The 23173-nt window shown below is 37.1% G+C and overlaps 1 protein-coding gene across 6 annotated transcripts in view; it reads left to right on the top strand.

Moving 5' to 3' along the window:
- The window catches only part of YAF2 (YY1 associated factor 2), a 132813-nt gene that overhangs the window by 11050 nt on the left and 98590 nt on the right, over positions 1-23173 (top strand). Inside the window, exon 3 of one of the 6 annotated variants that reach the window (XM_043968387.1) lies at positions 21037-21122. The exons of the other annotated variants lie outside the window; for them this stretch is intronic. Coding sequence (XP_043824322.1) covers positions 21037-21122 — 86 coding nt within the window. The remainder of the gene's footprint in view (positions 1-21036; positions 21123-23173) is intronic. 6 annotated transcript variants of the gene reach the window in all.

Genomic DNA, 23173 nt, shown 5'->3' with positions numbered 1-23173 from the left:
ATGTGGTCCCAAGGATACCCAAGAGTGGCGTCCCTGTATGTGCACATGCATGTGTGTGTATGTCTGTTAGAGAGAGACAGTCACCTTCCATGGGGTCCCAGAGAGCCACCTGGCGGGTCATTATACATCAATCAAATCTAATTGGTTAGCTTTATTCAAATCTAATTGGTTGACATGAATTGAAGGGAGACTATATTATAATGAAGACCAAGGATGACATCAGAGAAAGGAATTCAAGACCCTCACTCAATATGATCTGGACAAAGTCCATTTATCTAGGTGTGGTTTAATCTCATCTGTAAATCCTTGGGCTATCTAGACAAAATAATCTGTCTCTACTCAAGACTCCTTTGTGAGTTTGAGTTTGACCTAGATAAGATTTGTAGAAGTCTCTCTAGGAGAACTTGACTTTTTGAAGGGGGGGAGGGAGGATTGATCCCTGGGTCCCCCAAGAAATCGATTATTAATAATTACTTTCTCACAGTACTAATGATCTGATCAATCTGCACCCACTCCAGTGCCCTTTCTCTCTTCACCTCAACCAGACAACAATCACCTGTTCTTAAATCTCCTTTCCTTTAAATTCTTCCTTTATGATCCCAAGATGAAAGTTGTTTTGCTTATGACTAATCTCTCCCTTGTGATTCCCTCTCTGTTCTACCCGTTTCTCTATTTTAATGGATTTCTACATATTGTGTGTGTGTGTGTGTTGTAGCCATCCTTTGTCTGGTTCAGATGAAAGTGAAGTTTGTGATGGTTGCTTCCCATTCCCTTTATTCTGTGTTTATACAGTCTTAACTAGACATCTCAATTATTCGAAATAATGATTTCTTCCCTCTTTGTTCCATAGTTCAAAGCTTCTTAAGCTGTGGGGGCCTAGTAACTGAATGTGGGGTTATGAAAAATTTGGCAATAGTAAAAGGTTATATGTACCTATTTTATATACTCAGTGTTTCAGGAAAATTTCTCAGGCAAAAAGGAGTTGTGAGTGGAAAAAGTTTTATTCTTTTCCCCCTACCTTAAGATCTTCAAGAGAAAAAAACAAAACCTTTAGGCCCTTTGTCTCTTCCCCTGCACCCCTCTGTAGCCTTGACAGCATTTGAGTTTTACAGGTTTACTTATTTCTAATCCCTTTATAATGTAACCATTTTATCATTAGTTTCCTCTAGTTGCTCCAATATGATTGGTTATCTTAGTTTCTTTTCATTCCTTTTTTTGCATTTTAATCAAGAATGCTTAGAGTTGCTGTTTCATTAAAGTTTATTTTTTTCCTATAGGATGTACTCACATTTGCAAGATAAATTATTCTTAGTTGTAAGCTTGTATAACTTTTATTTTAGAATATTGTATTACAAACTGTCTTTATAGTAGTAGCTACCATTACTACGTCCTGTGTGATCCCATCTATGATTCTTTAATAGTTGAATTCTTTTCCTCAGAAGCTGTGGATTTTGACTATTTCTGGGGATTTTTATTTTAAGGTTTCTTTTTTTTTTTTTTTTAGCAACAATCATTTATTTTATTTTTTTCCAGTTACATGTAAGGGCATATTTTGGGTTTGTTTTTTTTAAGAAGGTAGCTGGGGGGGGGGCAGCTAGGTGGCACAGTGGATAGAGCACCGGCCCTGGATTCAGGAGGACCTGAGTTCAAATCCGGCCTCAGACACTTTACACACTTACTAGCTGTGTGACCCTGGGCAAGTCACTTAACCCCAATTGCCTCACCCCAAAAAAAAAAAAGGTATCTGGGGAATTTTTTCTTTGTGTTTTCACTTTGACCTCTGATTCTACTATGTCTGGGCATTTTTAAGTTTTCTAGAAACATAGTAACCAGGCCTTTTTTGTTGTTGTTGTTGTGTTTTTGGGGGGACAGGGCAGTGGGGGGTTAAGTGACTTGCCCAGGGTCACACAGCTAGTAAGTGTCAAGTGTCTGAGACCGGATTTGAACTCAGATCCTCCTGAATCCAGGGCCAGTGCTTTATTCACTGTGCCACCTAGCTGCCCCTCAGACTTTTCTTTTTTCGTAGATCACAGGTAGTCTGGTGACTCTTAGGTATTTTATATTTTCTTCGATTTTTTTTTCAGCCTTTTGATTTTGTTTTAGTATTTCTTATTGTCTCATGAGGTAATCGATTTCTTTGAATCATTTTGATGTGGGCTAGAATTAAGGGTCAAATTGATTGTGAGTTGTCCCAAAAGAATTACAAGATTCAGTGATTCAGTTTACCAAGCTTTATTGCAATACTGTGAATAATAATCTCCATCTTGGGGAAATACAAGGGAGCGCCTGTGCTAATCATTATAATATTCTCCACCTTGGGGGGGTACAGGGGAGGGCTTATCCTAATTTGGGGTTCCTGGGGTCCTAAGTGAACCCTCAAGGTGGGTACCTTTTTCAGTGTAGGTGTGTTTGGGGGGTTTACACGTCATAAGGTGAATCTGGGGACAAATTTGGCCTTTTTTGCACATGTCTGTTTCTGATTCCCATGGCTAATTTCAAAGCATCTTCATTTTTCATTTATTTCTAGTCTGAATTTCTATAGCCTGTCATTTTATTTAAGGTCATCATGGCCTCTGTTCCCATTATGGGTACTGATTTATGTGGGTAAGAGAACTTAGCATGCTGACTTCAGTAAGTTATCCATTAACTGGGGTCTGAATCCCTCTTAGAGTTCATATCTGAATTAGAGCTTATATCCTAGGTTTTTTTATTAATCCCTTTTTTGCCTCCTACATCAATTTGAATTTTCAGGAAATTAGGTACTGTACTAAGCTATTTATTCTCTTTCTAATTTTTTTCAGGCTTCTCATTTATAACCCCCACTATTCATTCCTTATTCTCATTCCCTTCATTCCCTCCCTCTCTCACCCCCTCCCCAACAACCTCAATTGTTCCACTCTAAAGCAACCCACCCTGTGCCTTCTGGAATGGCAATTCCATAGACAATTGCTTATATCTTTTTTTAATTTTTTTAAAATAAAAGTATTTTATTATTTTATTATTTATTATTTATTATTATGTAGAGATCATTTTCAGCATTTGTTTATATAAGATTTCCAATTTCAAATTTTTCTCCCTTCCTCCCTCTCCCCCTCCCCTAGACAGCAGGCAATCTGAAATCGCATATACACATGTATATACATACATATACATAACAACATTAAACATATTTCTGTATCAGTCATGCTATAAGAGAAGACTCAGAGCAATAAGGAAAAACCTCAAAATAGAAAAACAACAGCACCAAAAACAAAATAAATAGTATGGTCCAATCAGCATCCATATTCCACAGTTCCTTTTTTTTTTTTTTCTCCTGGATTTGGAGAACCTTTTCCATCATGAGTCCCCTGGAACTTTCTTGTACCATTGTATTGGTGAGAAGAATCCAGTCTATCACAGTTGATCAACACATAATGTTGATGATACTGTGTATAATGTTCTTCTGGTTCTCCTCATCTCACTCATCATCAGTTCATGAATTCCTTCCAGGTTTCTCTGAACTCCTCCTGCTCATCATTTCTTACAGCACAATAGAGACAATTGCTTATATCTTAATTTTTTTTCTTTTCCCGCTCTAGCTTCTGGCTCTCACTGAGACCTGGCTCCCATCTAATGACATAGTCCCCCTGGCTGCCATTTCTAGCACTAGCTGCACTCATTCTCCCAGAGGAGGTCGGGAAGTTGAAATACTCTTTGCTCCTCATTGCCACTTCTAGGTTCTCCCTCTGTCATCATTATTTAGTAACCTCTCCTTCTTTGAGATTCACTCAGTCCCTATCTGCCACTCATGTAAAATTCTGGTAGATATTGTCTGCTTAGACTAGGGAACTTCAGCATACTTACTTATACTTCCTCAAATATTTAAAAAATATCCTAACCTTACAATTTTTCAACTTAAGCATTTTACACTGTATTACATTACTCCACTCCACATACACAAAGACAATTTTTTATTCCCATTTCTCTCAAATAATCTATTTTCTTGAATTCTGAAATTCCCATTATCTGATCACAGTCTGTTGTCATTCCAACTCCTTTTCTTCCTTGCGATCCCAAATCCTGTTCTTTATCCACATGAAGATTTCCAATCCTGCCTCCCCAGGCTGTCACACCTGTAGCACTAGCTACATTCTCCTTTACCCTGTGTTAAGGCTTAAATTCTAGCTAAACTATCTAAAATATCTAATGAGTGGTCACCAATAAATTATAAGCTTGAGCAAGAGTTAGACTTTTAAGCATTTATTAAGGAGAATAAGAATTTGGTAAAGAGAGAAGGAAAGGCCTGATTCATCTCTCTATTAAAGAGAGAGAGCATTCCTAACTCCGCTCTCCGCCAGAGTCCACACGAAAGAGAGTGAGTCAGAGCGCCAGCCTCCCCATTCTTCTTCCCACAAGCAAATGTCACTTCCTGACGCTAAAAAAAAGATGCATGGTCTTGCCCTCAAAGACCTTCACCTCATGGTGGAGCTTTTCTACAGTAAGTCTCTAGCAGGTGATGTCATTACAATTGTTACACCTGGGTGAACCAGTTCATCTCTATACTGTCTTATTGAGTCCTTGTATTATTTTGTCTTGTCAAGTCTCAGTCTTATATCACTTATACTATCTGTGGGCCTTTAGGTTCTTACACATATGCCGCTAAACAAAACTGGAAAAAATCATGAAACCATGGTGATTGGGTCCACTCCAAATTTATGTTACATGACTGCAACTGGGCCCTCACTACCACCCTAATTAACTTGGTATGCCACTTACCACTTTGTCTCTTCCCAACCTTTTTAATCCTCCTTGTCTCCCCTGGCTCCCTCTCCACCAACCCTCCCAGCCAAGAACTTTACTTTATGTTGCACTGAAAAAATTAAGGTCATTCACCTAGAACTTCCTCTTCTCCTCTCTTCAAATTTTACATCATCCATATGCCTTCCACCACTATCCCCTCCTTTATCCCTGTCTTACATTATTCCTACTCTCCCACTGATCTTCAGTGTTTACCAACTGTTTCCCTAGTGCTTACAACATGCCCATGTCTCCTTTATCCTTAAAAAACCTTTACTTGATCCATTCATCACCACTTGGTGTTGTCCCATACCTCTCCTCCCTTTTGTGGCTCTCTAAATTCTTACTTGTGTTCTGCATTCCATTCAAGATTGACATATACGTCGCTTGCCTTTTTGTCTTTGCCTATTTGTCTTTGCCTTTGTCTTCCCTCTTTTATGGCTTATCAAAATTGTTCAAGGTTCAGTTTCTTGAAGATTTCTCTGATCTCTTTCAACTAGTCATTACTGCCTCTGAACTCTATAGCACTTTTATTTGTATTATTCTTTTGTATTGTAGTCATTTATAAACTTTTGTGGCTGTGTGTTTTGATGGTAAGAACACTTAATGTTGAGTTGAAATCACATGTAAAATAACCTTTCTGACTTTGAACATGTTGCTCAGTTACTACCAGCCACAGTTACCTCATCTGTAAAGAAAAGAGGTTTGGGGAAAAAAATTAAATTTAAACTTAAAAAATTTAACAATTTAAAAAAATAAATAACATTTTTTAAAAAGAAAAGAAATGAGGTTTGACTAGAAAGTTTCCAGTTCTAAATCTGTAATTTCCTCTGATCCCTCTTAGATTGTAAGTTACCATTATGGCAACTACTGTTATAATCATCTTTGAATAAAGATATGTTACCAACTAAATATTTTTGTATTATAAATAATCCTAATTTTGAGATTTTTTGCTTGAGCTAACTTTGTTTCTATTGGTTTCTTGTACATACTGATAAATGTATCTGTTGTTTTTTTCCTTTAGAATGCAAGCTCCTTAAGAGCCAAGAACTATCTTTGTTTTTGCTTTATATCCTGGTGTCTGGCACAGAGCAAGCACTTAAGAAAATGTGTGATTGATTCTATGTGAACTACTTAGAGCTTAAAGCAAAACAACCTTGGAAATAAGAAAATTCCTGTGTGACTGTGGCATAAAAGAAGCCCATAAAACTTTTCTCTGTTATACTCTTCTTGTATTTCAAAATTGTCATGGTCAATTTTTATATGTGAACTGAAAAATTTCTCTTTCTGCCACTTATACTTTAGTGTTACTAGTTTAGTTTAGGGTTGTATAGGTGAGTTTGGGACGAGCTGGTAACAATTTGGGATTATAATTTAAATGTTTTCTTTTTGAAGTTCTTTGAAAGATTAATTTTAAAATAGATTTGGTCTTAAAAGCACTTGGAAAATAATCTTGCAATATAAATTTGATATTTTTTCAATTTTCCCCTTAATCTAAAATCTTTAGATTTCTGATTTTAGGAATAGTACTGTATTCATATATAATTAGCCACAGTAAGCCATAACTTTGTAAATTGAGGAAAGCAATTATGGTTAAAGTTTTGTAACTTTAATATTTTTAGCAATATCTTATTTGATTGTTTACCTGAGTAAAACATTTCATATTTGTGTGAAGCACATTATGTTGTCTTTTCAAATAAGAGACATTATATAACTATTTTAAACAAATTAGCCTTACTAGAATCAGTGATTATAAAATGATTGGCTAGCTGATTCAGACAGTTCTCTACTCTTTTTTCACTATGTCACACTTATTCTTTTGAACAAGTATCCATGGCAAATAACTTTTATGACAGATATTTATTAAGTAGTTACTCTATGCAGAACACTAAATTCTTACTGAGGGGAGGTACAAAGTTTGTATGATGTCTACTGCCTTCATGAAACTTAGAATCTAATAGAGAAATAACACACACCTATGCTCTATCCACTGCATCATCTAACTTCCCCTGTCTTTCTTCCCTTTAGCCAGATTCCCAGGAAAAATTCTGTATACTCATTGATTTGACATCAATCAGTCAGTAAACATTTATTAAATACCTGTGGTGTCCCAGGCACTGTGCTAAGGGCAGGAGATACAAAGAAAGGTAAAAACCAGTCCCTGTTGTCAGGGAACCGGCAGAGATAACATGTTGACAGCTGTATCCCAGGCACATAATAAGCACTTAATAAATGCTATTTGACTTCATCTTTACTCATAAGAGTTAAGAAATGAGCTAAATTTAGTTTTCACCTTAATCCATTTTTCCAAAGTAAGAAATCTTCTACATACTTCCCTAAAAGAAAAAGTCTAGAATATTTTTATAGTAGAAAAAAATTTTTTAAAATATTTTCAATTGAACTAAAAAAGAGTTGTTTAATATGCTTTCACACATTTCCCTTTAGGATTATACTTTGCAGATTAAGTTGTTTTTGGTTTTAAGTCTCTATCTTTTGCTTCTTAGAGTTCTGTATTCCCAGTTCTTCTCTTGTTCATCATAGAAGCTGTGATCTTTGACTATAGTATTTGGTACTTGAACCTACTGGATGAATGGCTCAAGCAAATAAAAATATTACCTGTCATGATATCATGTTATATTGTCTTCAGATGGTAATTGTGTTGATTCACTTCCATAATTATCTTATAAATTTAATGGTTTGTGGCCCAGGGCTATGTATGGAAGTGTGGTCAATGGTAATCTATATTGCAATTCAGCCTTATAAAATGAGGAAATTTTCAGTGTAGTTACATGATATCAAGGACTTCATAGATTTTAATAAAGAAAATAGCTATGATATATCAGCCTGATTATTTTATTTTGAACTTTTTATAGGTTATTACATAGAGATATGAATGACCCATCTTTTCCATTTTACTTGGTTCTTGTCCTTCATAATTGAAGAGGACCAAAATGATATTGCTATCATGGGGTCAATGTATAGTGTATCTGATTGTGGCTGAGCAGACTAACATGAGTTCAGAAGGCTCTCTCACAGTTCTGGCAAAGTAGTCCGTATAAACATTTGGAATGGAGATGTCTCTAAAATTTGCACATCTCTATTTTGAAATATAAGAAAGGTTGAGTTGGAATGAGGTATGTAAGTTAGATGATTTGGATTTTCTAGGATTATTGCAAAATGCAACAAAATCATCTTCTTAAGTCTACTTGATACTTGAAATAGAAGAAAACCCCAAATGCATCTGACAAGCTAGTGTTCTTTATAAATTTTGTTTTATTTCATTAATTCCTGTAATTGCTTACATTTTAAATTAAAACCATTGATTTTTTTTTCCAATTTAGCTGTCAGTATAAATTGTTTGCTATTTGTTTTCAAAAATATAAGCTTAAACAGCCTTTTAAAAAAGCATTTTTTCTAATATAAAAAGTAAGAAGAAAAAAAATAATACCTTGTTTTTAACTTACAATTAGATAAGAAGACTCTGACCTTCAAAACATCAATTTTGGTAAATTGGGTAAATTACTAAACTTATCATTTTATCATTCTTTTTCCCCAAAGGGAAAATATTGTACTTGATTGCTTGGATCACTGGTATAGGAAAGCTGTCATGATCATTCTTGGAGGACTAACAATGCTGTATGATCATTGACCTCCACATATTTTCTAATCTTTATTAAGGTTTATCTTAAGTGGTAACTATCATTCATTCACTATTTTTATTAATTTTGAGTGGACTAGTATTTTCCCTAAAGCCTGAGATCCAGTCACCCAGAAGAGATATCTCCTATTCAACAAAGGAATATTTTACAGAAGGTGGGCAGCTAGTGGTATAGCTCTTGGATTCTGTAAAAAAAAATGCCCTTGATATAAATTTATACAATCTTAAAGCTAGAAAGGGATTTGGAGAGTCATTTAATCCAACTGCTACCAGAAGCTTAAGACAAATAATGTGAGATATCTCTGGTAGAAGTTCACAACAGAAATTTTTATCCTCTAAGAACTAAAATATCCATGTGAGTGCCTACTGCAGTCAAAGCACCATACTAATTGCTTGGAAACTGATTTCTTTTGGATTTAGAAGGATATGTTGGCTAACCACAGTGAACCACAAAACTGTTGTAAGGAGCTAAAATTCTAGCTATACTATCTAAAATTTAATGAGTGGTCGCCAATAAATTAGCAGCTTTAGCAAGAGTTTAGATTTTTAAGCATTTATTAAGGAGAATAAGAATCTGGTGAAGAGAGAGAAAAAAAGGCCTAGATTCATCTATCTATCAAAGGGAGAGCTCATTTAGCTCCACTCTCTATGAGAGAGCCAGCCTCACCCCTTCTTCCTCCCACAAGCAAACATCACTTCTGACGCCAAAGAAAAGCCACATGGCTTGCTCTCAGACGCCTTCTCCTCATGGCAGAGCTTTCCTACAGTAAGTCTCCAGCAGGTGGTGTCATTCCAATCATTACAGTCCCCCCTTTGTTTCTTTGAGGAACACTGAAGTGTTTCCTTGACGAAACAGTAAAAAACAACAGAATATAATACCCTATGCTAACAAACAATATGTCAATAACAATACAGAAAAGGGAGAAAGAGGACATTTTGTCCAGAGGGGCAGTCCCTCATGAACTGGCGCTTTGACACTGCCTGCAGAGGGAGGGTCTCTACAGAGAATACATGTTATAAATGGTGTATATAATAACAGAAGGGAAAAAGAGAAACAATAAAACAAAACTGTTTATTTAAAGTCCTTGAAAGTCTTTTCTCAAATGATTCATGGGATATCCTCTGGGTGTAGTCATGGAATGGAAGTGTTTTCAGGGGTTGATGTGTGGATGCTGGTAATCAGACAGGAAAATTTCCTACAAAATTGAGCTTAACACAGCTTTTAAAAATAGCTTTGTCATTGTCAGCTAGGTAGTGCAGTGGATAGAGCACTGGCCCTGGAGTCAGGAGTACCTGAGTTCAAATACAGCCTCAGATATTTAACACTTACAAGCTGTGTGACCCTGGGCAAGTCACTTAAACCCAATTGCCTCACTAAAAAAAAAAAAAAGAGAGAGAGAGAGAGAGATGGCCAAAAAAATAGCTTTGTCAGTAATCAAATTAAACAATGAGATTTCTTTCTTTCTTTTTTTTTTTCAGGGCAATGAGGGTTAAGTGACTTGCCCAGGGTCACACAGCTAGTTAAGTGTCAAGTGTCTGAGGCTGGATTTGAACTCAGGTCCTCCTGGATCCAAGGCCGGTACTTTATCCACTGCGCCACCTAGCTGCCCCCACAATGAGATTTCTTAAAAACATGTCTAAGGGAATTCAGAATGTTAGTTGTTACACATGAAACATATAATAAAACAAAAATTGAAACATTCTCTAAAACTTAATATTACTATGCCCCCCCCCTTGTGGAGGGTAAATTGAGAAGACAATTGCTGTGATATTCATTTTAAAAATAATTTTTATCTTTGTTTCATCACTTTTTGCATCATCTGCCTAATTATCCTCATGGCATTATGAGAAATTAACGAATTTAATATTATTGGTAACATGTCAAGGCCAAATCCAACACTGTATTTATCATGACACCTGAGAAAATTATGGGGGTTACCATAAAAGAACAGAGAAATGATGGGATGTGAGCATTCCCACACTATATATTGCCCATGCAGTATGCCAGACTTAAAATAGGTGGATGGGATATACATATACGTCCATGCCACCGAACATATTGGAGGAAACTGAGTCAAACTTAATCAGATGCATGGGATTGAGATGTCCATGGCATCAGGCATATTGGGGTGGGGGGGATAGAAGTCAGGTGTATAATGAGATGGGTGGGATAAAAACTTCCAGCCATCTGTACAATATTGTGAGGAAAAATTAAACCAAGAGAAATAAACCTCAACGTTTGTCAAAAGCCATTCCCTCGGCCATACCTCCCCTCATTTGACAGTTCAGTGTCTGCTCTTGCATATATTCCTCTTGTGAACAGATGGCATCCTGGCCAAATGGCATCTGATAACTCAGAATGAAGGCAATTAATGTCTTAAATGATAAATTCTCATAATCCAAGTCTCATATAGATTTAAAAATTGAGGATAATAATGATTGCAAAAAATGTGAATGGACCTTGACTCAGAATATAATATACAATTATGCAATGATTTCAAATAATACCCCCTTTTTTTTACTAAGTATACAATTACTTTTGTGAAAAATCAGAACATGTACAAATACAAGTTAAAAGCCCATATTATTGAGTTCAAAATGTAGTTGCAATAGCATAAAATAACCTTATGTAACATTTGTATTGACTTTTTAAAATTAATTTTTTTAATATCTTAAATACCCAAATAGCATATTATTAGGTTATACAATATATCCCTATTTATGGGAATAATAAATTAGATTACATAAATATGAGAAAAGAAAAAAGTTTTGCAAATATTCCCCTCCTTTTTAAAAAAATATGCTTATCAAAAATAATGCTTCTAGAATCAATTTACACTTGCCGTGGCAACCAATTTTCCAGGGAATTGCTTTATAGAGTTTGATCAAATAATCATTTGGAAAACAAACAATTTAGAATATGGGAGCACAATACTCCTAGAGTTAACATTGTATTATGAAATCAAAACCATCTTGCATAGTTTTAAAATAGAGATAAACGAATACAACAAAATACACATGGAAGAATGAAAGACAGTGAAATTCAAACTAGGGAAATCTAAACGAATATGAACTTAATATTAATAAGAGTAATACAAAATACAAATTTGATCACATGAATATAAAAAACTTCTGCAAATATTCTCCTTTTTTTAAGCTATAAAAATATTTAACTAATCTGAAAAATTATAAGTTCAGAAAAATTATAATTGGGTTATAAGTCCTACCACGGTCACCATTCAATTGTAAAAATATTTTAGCTAACTGACTTGGACCCTAATCTAGCTGGCGTACCTAATCTGGGGACTTTTGACTGTCTGGCTATCTGACTGCTATTAATTTCCTAAGCCAATCTGTTAGGGCCTTTTAAAAATTTCTCCACACTGCTCCACTCCCAAATCGATAAGCAAATGATTAAGAAGCCTCAATTAAATAATTAAAGCAGGGTTTATTTATAAAAATAAATGTAAGAGATAAGAAATGCAAAGTTATATGAGACCTGTCTGCTTTTAATATAATAAGGTCCATTGCCACCTCTTACCTGAGGATATGCTGTTTGGACCTGTTCGCCCCCAGTCCTCTCCAACTTTTACTCTTTTTCTTCTTCACTCCAGCTGCTTCACTTTCACTGCACAGCTCCTTTCTTCTAACTCCAAGCCCCCTTCACTTTTTCTACCCCCTGCACCTTCTCACTTGCTCCATCAGTCTACCACCCTCAGCGTCTCTAGCATCTCTTTCTCACCGACCTCTCAGCGTCTCTAGCCTTCTCTCAGCAAACTTCCTTGCATTCTCTTAGTCCTCAGGTGTTCTCCCTCCTTGCTCTTAGCTTTTTCTCCGTCTCCCCCTCTCTTTAGGTAGCCTCAGTCTCCTTAGCGTCCTTGTAGCAGCCTCCCTTCTAACTCACTGAAAAAAAAAACTTCTCTCCATACCTCTGTCTGTCCGCTCCATCAGTCTGCCCCTCCAAAGCGTCTCTAGCGTCCCTTTTTATTAACTTTCTTTCTCAGGTGAAACTCGGGGCTGGCCACCTCAGGCCAGCCAAGCCCAGTGTTGTGCACACCAGCTGGGGCTGGGCGAAGCAAACCCCAGCGTCCCTGAGGGTTTTTGTGGGCCTCTCCGCTATGCACATGGGCTGTACCATGCCACACCCATGGTTTTTCATCCACACAGCTTAGCCCAGCTCAGAGGCCCCCCACAGCTGAAGTGGAGGAGGATGGGCAGCGGCATCTCTGCTCAGGGAGCCTGAGGCCAATTCCAACGCCCACAAAGCTAAGTATAAAACACAGTCTTAAAAGCATGAAAATCTCTATGAAAATAAACCCATACTGTTAATTTCAAAATGTAGATGTAATAGTATAGAAATCCTATGTAACCTCTGAACTAACAATATTTCTCTGAGTGAATTTAGAACACTTTTGATTCTGATATTGAAAATCCCCAATACTCATATCAGTATCTTGCTGTTTACTTCTACATTTCTGCAAAATATGTACCCTTCCATGGCAAAAGAAGTGGAGTCTTGAACTATGATGATGAGGCTTGTCTTGTACATCTGTATTCAGCTTAAGTGTCTCTTGTTTTTTAACCCCTTTATATTCTTTGTTGGTCCTTTCATAATACCAATGCTTTATAAGGTTACTAATTAAAGACAAAAGTAGGTTAACAAAATTAGGAACAAAACGAGCATATCTGGAATTTAAAGGGTTTTCTAAGTTTGGTTTGGGAGAACCACAACAGGTCGAGTCAGAATCACAACTTAGCTGGGGGAGGCTTAAGGCTGTTTTCTCTTGTAACAGAGTAGAAGCTGGAAATGCAAGTAGAGAAGGGTGCACATGCTTAAGATCAGGACGAGAAAGATCTCTTGACTTCCCTGGCAGGAGGATCAAGGGGCATGGCCATGGGAGGAGCAGGAGATGGCACCAGAGGAGGGGGAGGAGGTGGGGTCCCAAGAGGAAGGGAGGGAGTAGGGCAATTTGAATCAGGCTTGGTTTCAAACTCAGGCCTGGCCTCCAGGCATCCAAAAGGAGAGAAACTCTTAGTGTTAGAATTTGAAAAAGCTGCCTTCTCCTGTGTAAATTCCTGTATAAGCTTGCTGGCTTTATTCCACAGGTCCCAATAAATTAAATCTTTGGGAGACTCAAATTGCAAGATTATTTGTAAATTTCCCAGCGTTAAGTAGTCAAAAGATCCTTTCTCTAACCATTTGTTTTCCAGTAAGCTACAATATTTTTTTATGCCACCTAAAACACAGTTTGATAAGCCTTGCTTTTGTCATGCCTGACTGAATTGGTAGCTTATGAGAGTCCCATGCTGTGATTATTTTCTCAAGGGGGGAGCCCTGAATGATATAAAATGTACTATCTTCCACCCCCTTTCTGTAATTCGCAAATTTTTTAGTGTTCTTAATTTCTATGGTATCATCAGTCCCCTTTTTGTAATTAAAAAATTTCCTCACTATAACACAAAGGAAAGTAAGAATAAAAACTAAAATAGGAATAGAACATTCAAACATAAGAAGCAAACTTAAACGTGAGGTCAATCTTGACCTGGTTGAAAAGCCAGGAAAACAGGCTTAGAAGGTAAAATTTAGAAGGCTTTTTTGGTCCCACAGACCCTGGTCCATTTTGTAAAAGGGAGCAAGGCTTGAAAATAAGAGGCTAAGACTTAAGAGTTAAAGCAGATACTTAACCTAGGTGCTTAGCCGTTAAGAGAAACCCAATTTAAAGAGACAGGCACATGTGGAAATAGGGAAAAAAATTTCTTACCAAACTGGAAGATCAGAAGATCAAGGTTCAGCTTATCCCTTCGTGGTCGCCATCTGTAAGGCACTAAAATTCTAGCTATCCTATCTAAAATCTAATGAATGGTCTCCAATAAATTAGAGGCTTTAGCAAGAGTTTAGATTTTTAAGCATTTATTAAGAATAAGAATTCAGTGAAGAGAGAGAGAAAAAGGCCTAGATTCATCTCTCAAAGGGAGAGCACATTTAGCTCCACTCTCCACGAGAGTCCACACTAAAGAGAAGGAGAGAGCCAGCCTCACCCCTTCTTCCTCCCACAAGCAAACGTCATTTCCTGACGCCAAAGAAAAGCTGCATGGCTTGCCCTCAGGCACCTTCTCCTCATGGCGGAGCTTTCCTACAGTAAGTCTCCAGCAGGTGTCGTCGTTTCAATCCTTACACTGTTGAGAAAGGAGGGACTTCTGAGTCAGACTTTATGAAGGTATATACATCACTCTCCACATGTACCTTAATCCTCAACTGCTGTTTCCCTGGTATCTACTGCTGGATCCCAATATATAGAACATCTGGCTCAATGAGAGCCAACAAGACCTGAGTTCCAATTCTGCCTCAGACACTGACTATATGACCATGGGCAAGTCACTTAACTTTTGAATTCCTTGGTTTTCTCATCTTTAAAATGTAGATGATAATATCACTTACCTTTCAGGCTTGTTGTGAAGATGAAGTGATATAATATTTGTTAAGAGGTTTGCAAACCTTACAATGCAATGCTAACTATTAGGTAGCTTATTATTATTGCCTATCAGGTTCCATACTTCCAGAAGAAAGTATTTAGTGCAATAATCTGCATCATAGTTTTCCACAGTCATAGAAGAGCTCTTGACTATTTTTCAATCCAATCTTATAGGAAATTCTATCTATATGTATGGCAGAACATTAGAATATACTACTTTTGATCACATAGGACTTTATATAAAGTAAATGCTTAATAAAAATTCATTGAAATTAATTGAAAATTGAATTCTTCTTAAATTTACAGTTAAAAGTTAAGTATAGGTGCAATTGTACCAAATGTTTTCAGTCCATTAAGTATTATACTTAATTTCTTTATAAAATTTGACTCTTCATTCTCTCTGATTTCTGGTCTTCCTTGCTGAAGCTGTTCATAGTGCCTGAGCGCCTGGCCACACTGCTCCCTCTTCTTCCTGCTTACCCTACCTTGGAGAACCAGAACCCAGTGCCCCAGTGTCATCAACCTATCATCCATTCTGTAAACATGTTATGGGGATGAGTATGAAGCTTCTTTTTTATATATTTTTTAATATTTTCAATATTTAGAATTTGATTTTCCTAAATTACATGTAAGATGCACATTTTGACATCAATTTCTTAAAACTTTGCATTCCAAATGTTAAAGCCAAAATTCTAGCTAGTCTGTCCAAAATATCTAATGAGTGGTCACCAATAAATTATAAGCTTTAGCAAAAATAAGAATTTGGTAAAGACAGTGAGAAAGGCCTACATTCATCTATCTATTATGGGGAGAGCACATTTCTAGCTCCGCTCTCCATCAGAGTCCTCAGGAAAGAGCGAGAATCAGAGCACCAGGCTCCCCCTTCTTCCTCCCACCAGCAAACGTCACTTCCTGACGCCAAAGAAAAGACACGTGGTCTTGCCCTCAGAGATGTTCACCTCATTTCTACAGTAAGTCTCCAGCAGGTGGCGTCATTCCAATCCTTACACAAATTCTCTTCCCCCCCTAACACCCCCCCCCCGCCGCCCGCCAAGAACTCAAGCAATTCAATATAAGCTATACGTGAGCAGTCATGCAAAACATTTCCGCATTAACCAGGTTGTAAAACAAAAGAGACAAAAACAAAACTTCATTTAAAGGAATTAGCAAAAAAAAATTATGTTTGAATCTGTATTCAGATACCATCAGTTCTCTCTCTGTAGATGGATTGCATTTTTCATAAGACCTTCAGAGTTGTCTTGGATCATTGCCTATCATCTTACAATCTTGCTGTTATTTTGTATATGGTACATTTCACTTTGCATCAGCTCATATAGGTCTTTCCAGGTTTTTCTGATAGCATCCTGCTCTTCATTTTTTTAAATAGTAAACTACATTTATATAGTATTTTAAAGGGAGATTTCTTTACAATAAACCCGTGAGGTTGATTATTGCAACAATAGTAATAGATAACATATATATAGTACCTTATACCTGACAAAGAATTTTCTTCACAATAGCCCAGCAGATAAAGTACCATACCTTTTGTCATCATCAATCAATCCTCATCCAATCATCATCAATCCATCAATAATCATCATCTTACATTTCTCTTGCCTCTGCTTCAAAAATTTTTTCAGTTACTATTAACTCTTTCCCTCCATCCTATTCTCTCCCCATGATATTTACTCTATTTTTAATCTTCTTTCATCCTATCCCTCCTCAAGTATTTTGCTTCTGATTACTCCCTCCTCTACTCTGCCCTCCCTTCTTTCACCCCTCCTTCCTTATCTCCTTCCCCTCCTACTTTCCTGCAGGGTTAGATAGATTACTCCACCTAATTGAGTGTGTATGTTGTGTCCTCCTTGAGCCGACTCTGATGAGAGTAAGTTCTTTGAACCAATTCTGATGAGTGTAAGGCTCATTCACTGCCCCACTCCTCCCTATCTCTCCCCCCACTCCATAATCCTTTTCCTGTTTCTTTCATTGGGATTTCATCCCATTCTACCTGCCCTTACCCTTATCCCAGTGTATTCCTCTCACCCCTCAATTTTATCCTAAAGATGTCATCATGGGGCAGCTAGGTGACACAGTGGACAAAGCACCCACCCTGGACCCAGGAGGACCCGAGCCCAAATCCAGGCTCAGACACAACACTCACCAATTCTACAATCTTAGGCATGCCGCCTAGCCCTAACCACCCCACCAAAAAAAAATGATTAAAAAAATAAAATAAATGCTTTATAGATATCATCCCTTCATAATCAATATCATCTGCCCTAAAACTGAGAATGTTCTTATGAGTTAGACATATTATCTTCCCAGTTTAACCTTTTAACATCTCTCGTGATTTCCTTTTCATGTTTGCCTTCTTATGCTTCTTTAGGGTCTTGTATTTGAAAGTAAAATTTTCTATTCAGTTCAGGTCTTTTCATCACAAAGGCCTGAAAGTCCTCTTTTTCATTGAAGTCCCGTTTTTTCCCCTGAAAGATGATAATCAGTTTTGCTGGGCAGGTGATTGTTGGTTATAATACAAATTCCTTTGCCCTCGGGAATATCATATTCCATGCCCTCTGATCCTTTAATGTAGAAGCTGCCAGATCTTGTGCTATCCTGACTGTGTCTCCACAGTACTTGAATTGTTTCTTTCTGACTGCTTGCAATAGTTTCTCCTTGACCTGGGATCTCTGGAATTTGGCTATTCCTGGAAGTTTTCCTTTTGGGATCTCTTTTAGGAGGTGATTGGTGAATTCTTTCAATTTCTATTTTACCTTATGCCTCTACAATATCAGGGCAATATTCCCTCACAATCTCTTGGAAAATGATGTCTAAGCTCTTTTTTTGATCATGGTTTTCAGGTAGTTTAATAATTTTCAAATTGTCTCTCCTGGATCTATTTTCCAGGTCAGCTGTTTTTCCAAGAAGATATTTCACGTTGCCCTCTTTTTTTTTTTTAATTCATTTGGATTTGCTTTATTGTGTCTTGGTTTCTCATAAAGCCACTAGCTTCCATTTGTTCAATCTTAATTCTTAGACAAGTATTTTCTTCAGATAGCTTTTCCATTTGGCTTTTCAAGTGTTGACTTTTTCCCCATGATTTTCCTGCATCACTTTCATTTTTTCCTCTGCCCCTCTTACTTTATCTTCAAAGTCCTTTTTGAGCACCTCTATGACCTGAGATCAATTCATATTTTTCTTGGAAACTTTGGATGTAGGAGCCTTGACATTACTATCCTCTTCTGAGGGTGCACCTCGATCTTCCTTGTCACTAAAGAAACTTTCTATGGTCTGCATCTTTCTCTGTCTGCTCAGGGGATTCCAGGTGGTACGATTTAAGGATGGCCGGGTTCTTCACTTGCCTGGCCTACTACTCAAGCTTTCTTCCTGGTTCTTAGCTGGGGTAGAACAACCGAATTCCACCCCTGTAATCTCCCCACGACCAACCTTCTGACCGTCTCACCAGACCGTGAGCTTAGTTCCAGAAGATGCTGGTGCTATAGCTGATTCAGAGGCTCCAAGGGTAAATTTCCCTGGTGTGGCTTGCCTGGGGCTGGATCTGTGTTGGTGGGACCACAGGGTTGGGTTCTACTCCCACCCTGGCACAGTAGCCCCTTCCTGCCTAAGCCATCTTTGGCAGGAAAATGATCTCAGACCATTCTTTTGTGGGTTCTGCTGCTCCAGGAATTGTCTTCTGAGTACCATGCTTGTAAAGACTGGTATAACAGGTTGATAACTCAACATTTTTCTCTTACTTCTGGTTTCAGACTAGAAAGTTAAAGACTTAAAGATTGAATCCCCACTTTTCTGTTTTCCCTACTTTAATCTTTTGGAGGCAGTTTGAAGCAATGAGAAGAGTGTTAAATTTGGATTTAGTGGGACTGGATTAAAATCTCAACCATGCCCCTCCTACTTGGGTGACTTTAGATGAGTTAATAAATGCTCTAAGGACTCAGATTCCACAAGTATAAAAATGGCTTGGATTAGATGTCATCAGGGATACCTTTTTATTACTTAAATCTGTTACCACCCCCCACCTCATCCCAATATAATTTGATACTTTTAAACTTTTGAAAACTAGGAAACTAGATAACCAAGACAAAGATGTGCCATGGGCAAAAGTTAATTGATTCTCTTTTGTTAAAGCTCTCCTAATGGTAAAGTAGTTGAACTTTGATATATGTAGCCATTATAGTATGTTTTGGTTCCTTAAAAAGCACAATGTCTGGTGTCTCTGTCAAAGCTGGGTGGTGAGGGAAATCAAGGTTACTGTAAGCACATGGAAATAATAGGTAACAGAACATTTAAAAAATAAAATAAAAATAACCTGGGATAATGTGGCATATTGCCAAATAGCCTTCATAATGTTGCTAATCTATGAAAGAGCATCACTGTGGTATAGTAGAGATTTAAGAAAAAGATAGGTGTTCAAAAATCTTTTGAGAAGAAAGCAAGGAGGTCTGTGTAGTCCATTTTACTAATTTCCCTTCAAAATAATTAAAGTATTAGTGTTTAACTATAATTTTTATGTGTTTATTTTAAGTGGAAGATAGCTTTTCTGTTTATTCCATTTGACCTTCAAGTCTCCTATTCTTATTGGACCTCAGTACCTTCATGTATAAAGTGAGGGGAGTCATGATCAGTGAGTTCTTCAGGATGTTACTCTAAGTTGTCTTATATCCTATGACCTCGTTTCCTAATGATTACAGATAAAAGAACAATTACCTTTTTTTAAGGCTTAAAATATACTGCATATTAAAGTACTTTTAATTGAAAAGCTGAAAACAAGTTATAGTCAACAAAATGTCACCTAAATAAATGAAATTCTTTCAATCTTCAAAATCAGAGTGATAGTCTTTTGGGTTTTTGTAATAGAGTTTGACAGTTTCCCTACATCCGATGTCTGAACTTGATTTTTTTAAACTCGATTTTAAAAATATTTTGATAACTGTATTTTAATAACATTGGTTTCCTTTTCATTGCTATGTAGCTTTTTTTGTGTGTGTGCAGAGAAAGGGTCCATAGCCTTCACTAGTTCAAATCAAAAAGCACCTGTTATGTGCCAGGGATATAAGCTCCAGGATACAAAGCAATGAAAAACAAAAGAATAATAAAAACCCTTCACAACTCTCAAGAAAACAACTATGTACAAACAAGGTGCTTATAGAATAAATTGGAGATAAACTCCCAGAAGAAAGGCACTACAGCATTATGGGAATTGAAAGCCAAGAAGTAGACATGTGGAAGGTGTGGGGGAAATGCATAGTTAGGAGATAAAGTGTATTGTTTGAGGAACAGTAATCAGTCCAAATCAGATTGCCAAAAAGGTCCATGATGCCAAAAATGATAAGAATTCCTACTCTATACACAGCTGAGAAAATTTTTAAACTTTATTTGTTAAGTGCCTGCTAGGTGCTTGGTACAATATACAAATACTCAAATGGATCTACAGGATTCATTTCAGGAATTCAGGATTCAGGAATTTTCTCCAGTGATTCAGTCATGTGTGTCCATCCTGTGTGATTCTTATCCATGTGCTTCCTAAGTTTGTTGTAGGGGCCCAACCAACACGCTAGAAACCTTGCTTGGTTTCTCCTGACATCACAATCTATCATTGGAGCACTTGACTAGCCTGTCATCCCTTACCTTTGTCATGTAGCCAGCCCTTCTTCTCTTCCTATCATGTAATTCTTGATATCTTTTACTGTTATTCAGAATTCCTTTCCACTTAGCTGTTATAGCTTAAATACTTCCACCCTATATTTTATCCATTGCCTTTTGTATGCTGCTCTTTTTAAATTCTTTGTAATTCCACATCTTGCTGCCATTTAGCAATGCTGGTAAAAGATATCAGTATTAAGAGGTGTGCCTTTGCCATCATGGTAAGCTTTGAGATCAATGAGCACTTTTCCTCAAGTCGCTTTAGCATGGTCTTCACTCATTCAACTCTGGGCCTACTTCATTGCCCATCTGTACTGTCTTAGCCAGATATACATCTGATGGATAAGCTCTTTATAGATTGTCTCTCTAAATGCATGTATATTTTGTACAGTGGATGTTCTGCATCCATTTGACCTTTCCTGTGTGGATAGATAGTCCAAACTCCTTTGAGTGATTACAGATCTCTTCCAGGAGGCTCTGCAGTGTTCCGGGGCTTGATGTAATCAGCACAGTGTCATCCACAAACAGGAACATCTGGAGGACCTCATCATCTACAGGTAATTCCTCTTCAACTTGGACTCTCCACTGGATCTTATCCATCACAGTGGCAAATACCTTTGGCAAATACACATCTCCCTGTTTTACACCTCATCTGTTGTTTGTTTTCTAGAAGATTATTGAACAGGGTTACTTCAGTTGTTCTATTTTTCAAGCAATTTTACCAGAGCAAAGATTTTAGTAACACCCAATGGAATCTTATGTTCTCTATATCTTTAACTTCATTGTTAAATGGTGAAGATGTGAGCCATTGCTGAATCTTGTTTGTAGAAGCCTGCTTGTTTCCTACAAATAGGATGTTCAAGAATACTTTCAATTCATGTATAGTTGACTTTCACAAAGATTTTGTATTGACTTGTATTCTGGGATGTGCCCTGACTCAGGGCAACCAAGTGTTGCTTTAAGGTTCAGTATTAGAACAAAATGAAATATGTTGAGGTTATTTTAACAATTAGCAAATGGAAATTTACTTAGCATAACGGGAGAAGAATATTCAACAAGGATAGGTATTAAGAATACCTTGAGTTCATTCAGACTAATAAAACTTCTTGGGTAAATTGCTTATTGTTTTCCACTGGCCAAGCATGAAAGAGTGTTCCTGGACTTCGTTGTGACTGTTCTATATTCAAGTGACCAAGAAGTAAGTTCAACAGCCTAAACCTTGAGTTCTCTGAGCCAATCAGGTCTCAAGAATGGCCATAATACCTATTAAGGAGAAACTAGCCTGACTTTTATAGGGGCAGGATTTAGAAAATATCCTTGCTCTTACGACTGTGGAAGAATATAGGAGTATAGATTAGTAATTATTGTTGCTATTGATCCTTCCTTCCTTCCTTCTTTCCGTTTAATGAGGTCTGAGATTTTTTCCATGCCTTTGTCTGCTGGTCCTTCAGTGCTTCCTCCATCACAGAATTCTTCTTTAAGAAAGTTTTCAGGCTGAAGAAGTGTGGGGCTTCTGTGTGATCTGCAAGCCTTTTGCACTCTCTCCTTCTTTCAGAACCATGATTTCACATATACGTCTCCCCTTCCATAATTTTTCTACTTTCCCATTGAAGTTACCAAATATCAGAGTGTTTATTGATTTGGTTTGGAGGGTCTTATCATGTATTTCATAGATTTTTCTTTCCCTCTTCAACTATGGAAGTTGATTTTGGTAAATTGGACTTTGGTCCAATGTGACTGCTTTTCCTGTCTTTATTTTCTTCAGTGCTATTTCTTCCTCCTTTATAAGCACATCTGGGTCTATGGTGTTGGGGTCCTGTTGTGGTGGTTCCACCATTCTTGATAGAGAAAGCAGGTCATCAAATGATTTTTATAAATCATTCCTCTTTTTCTTGTGTTCACAGTCCTTCCATTTTAATTCTTAACCCTTGGAATGTCTTTGCTTAGTTGGTTATCTTGCCAAGCTTTCTTTAAACAGGTTTTACTTTCCACTGTTTTCAAACAAGTATGTATTCTAAGCAACTAGGTGGCACAATGGAGCAGAAGACCTGGAGTTAGGAAGGTCAAAATTCAAATTCAGCTTCAGACACTTACTAATTGTGTGACCCTGAATACCTCTACCTGTCTTGTTTTCCTGATCTATAAAATGAGAATAGTAGTAGCACCTGCCTCCTAGAGTTAATATTGAGGGGGAAGGGGGGGGCAGGGAAATAAGGGTTAAGTGACTTGCCCAAGGTCACACAGCTAGTAAGTGTCAAGCGTCTGAGGGTGGATTTGAACTCAGGTCCTCCTGAAATCAGGACCGGTGCTTTATCCACTGTGCCACCTAGCTGCCCCCTGTAAAGCAGTTTAAAAGCCTTAAAGCACTATATAAATGCTAGCTCTTATTCTTATCCTTATAAGCTGTTGTTGCTTTTGGCAGTCATCTATTTAGAAGTTAGCCAGGTATTGACTAAGGTACTGAATTCTTGTGGCAATTCATATTGGTTAAACTTCTGCCAAAATTGTTAAAGTCAGTGTTGATATACTTTTCTATTGTCTACTTACCATTTTTAATTGTCACTTAATTGTTTAAATGGTTATGGGTTCCATTGTTTCAATTACATAC

Source organism: Dromiciops gliroides, chromosome 5 (genome assembly GCF_019393635.1).
Source record: "Dromiciops gliroides isolate mDroGli1 chromosome 5, mDroGli1.pri, whole genome shotgun sequence".
In the NCBI taxonomy this organism is placed as follows: Eukaryota; Metazoa; Chordata; class Mammalia; order Microbiotheria; family Microbiotheriidae; genus Dromiciops; species Dromiciops gliroides.
The sequence above is the reverse complement of the archived record's forward strand: the minus strand, read 5'-3'. Positions and strand labels throughout refer to the sequence as shown.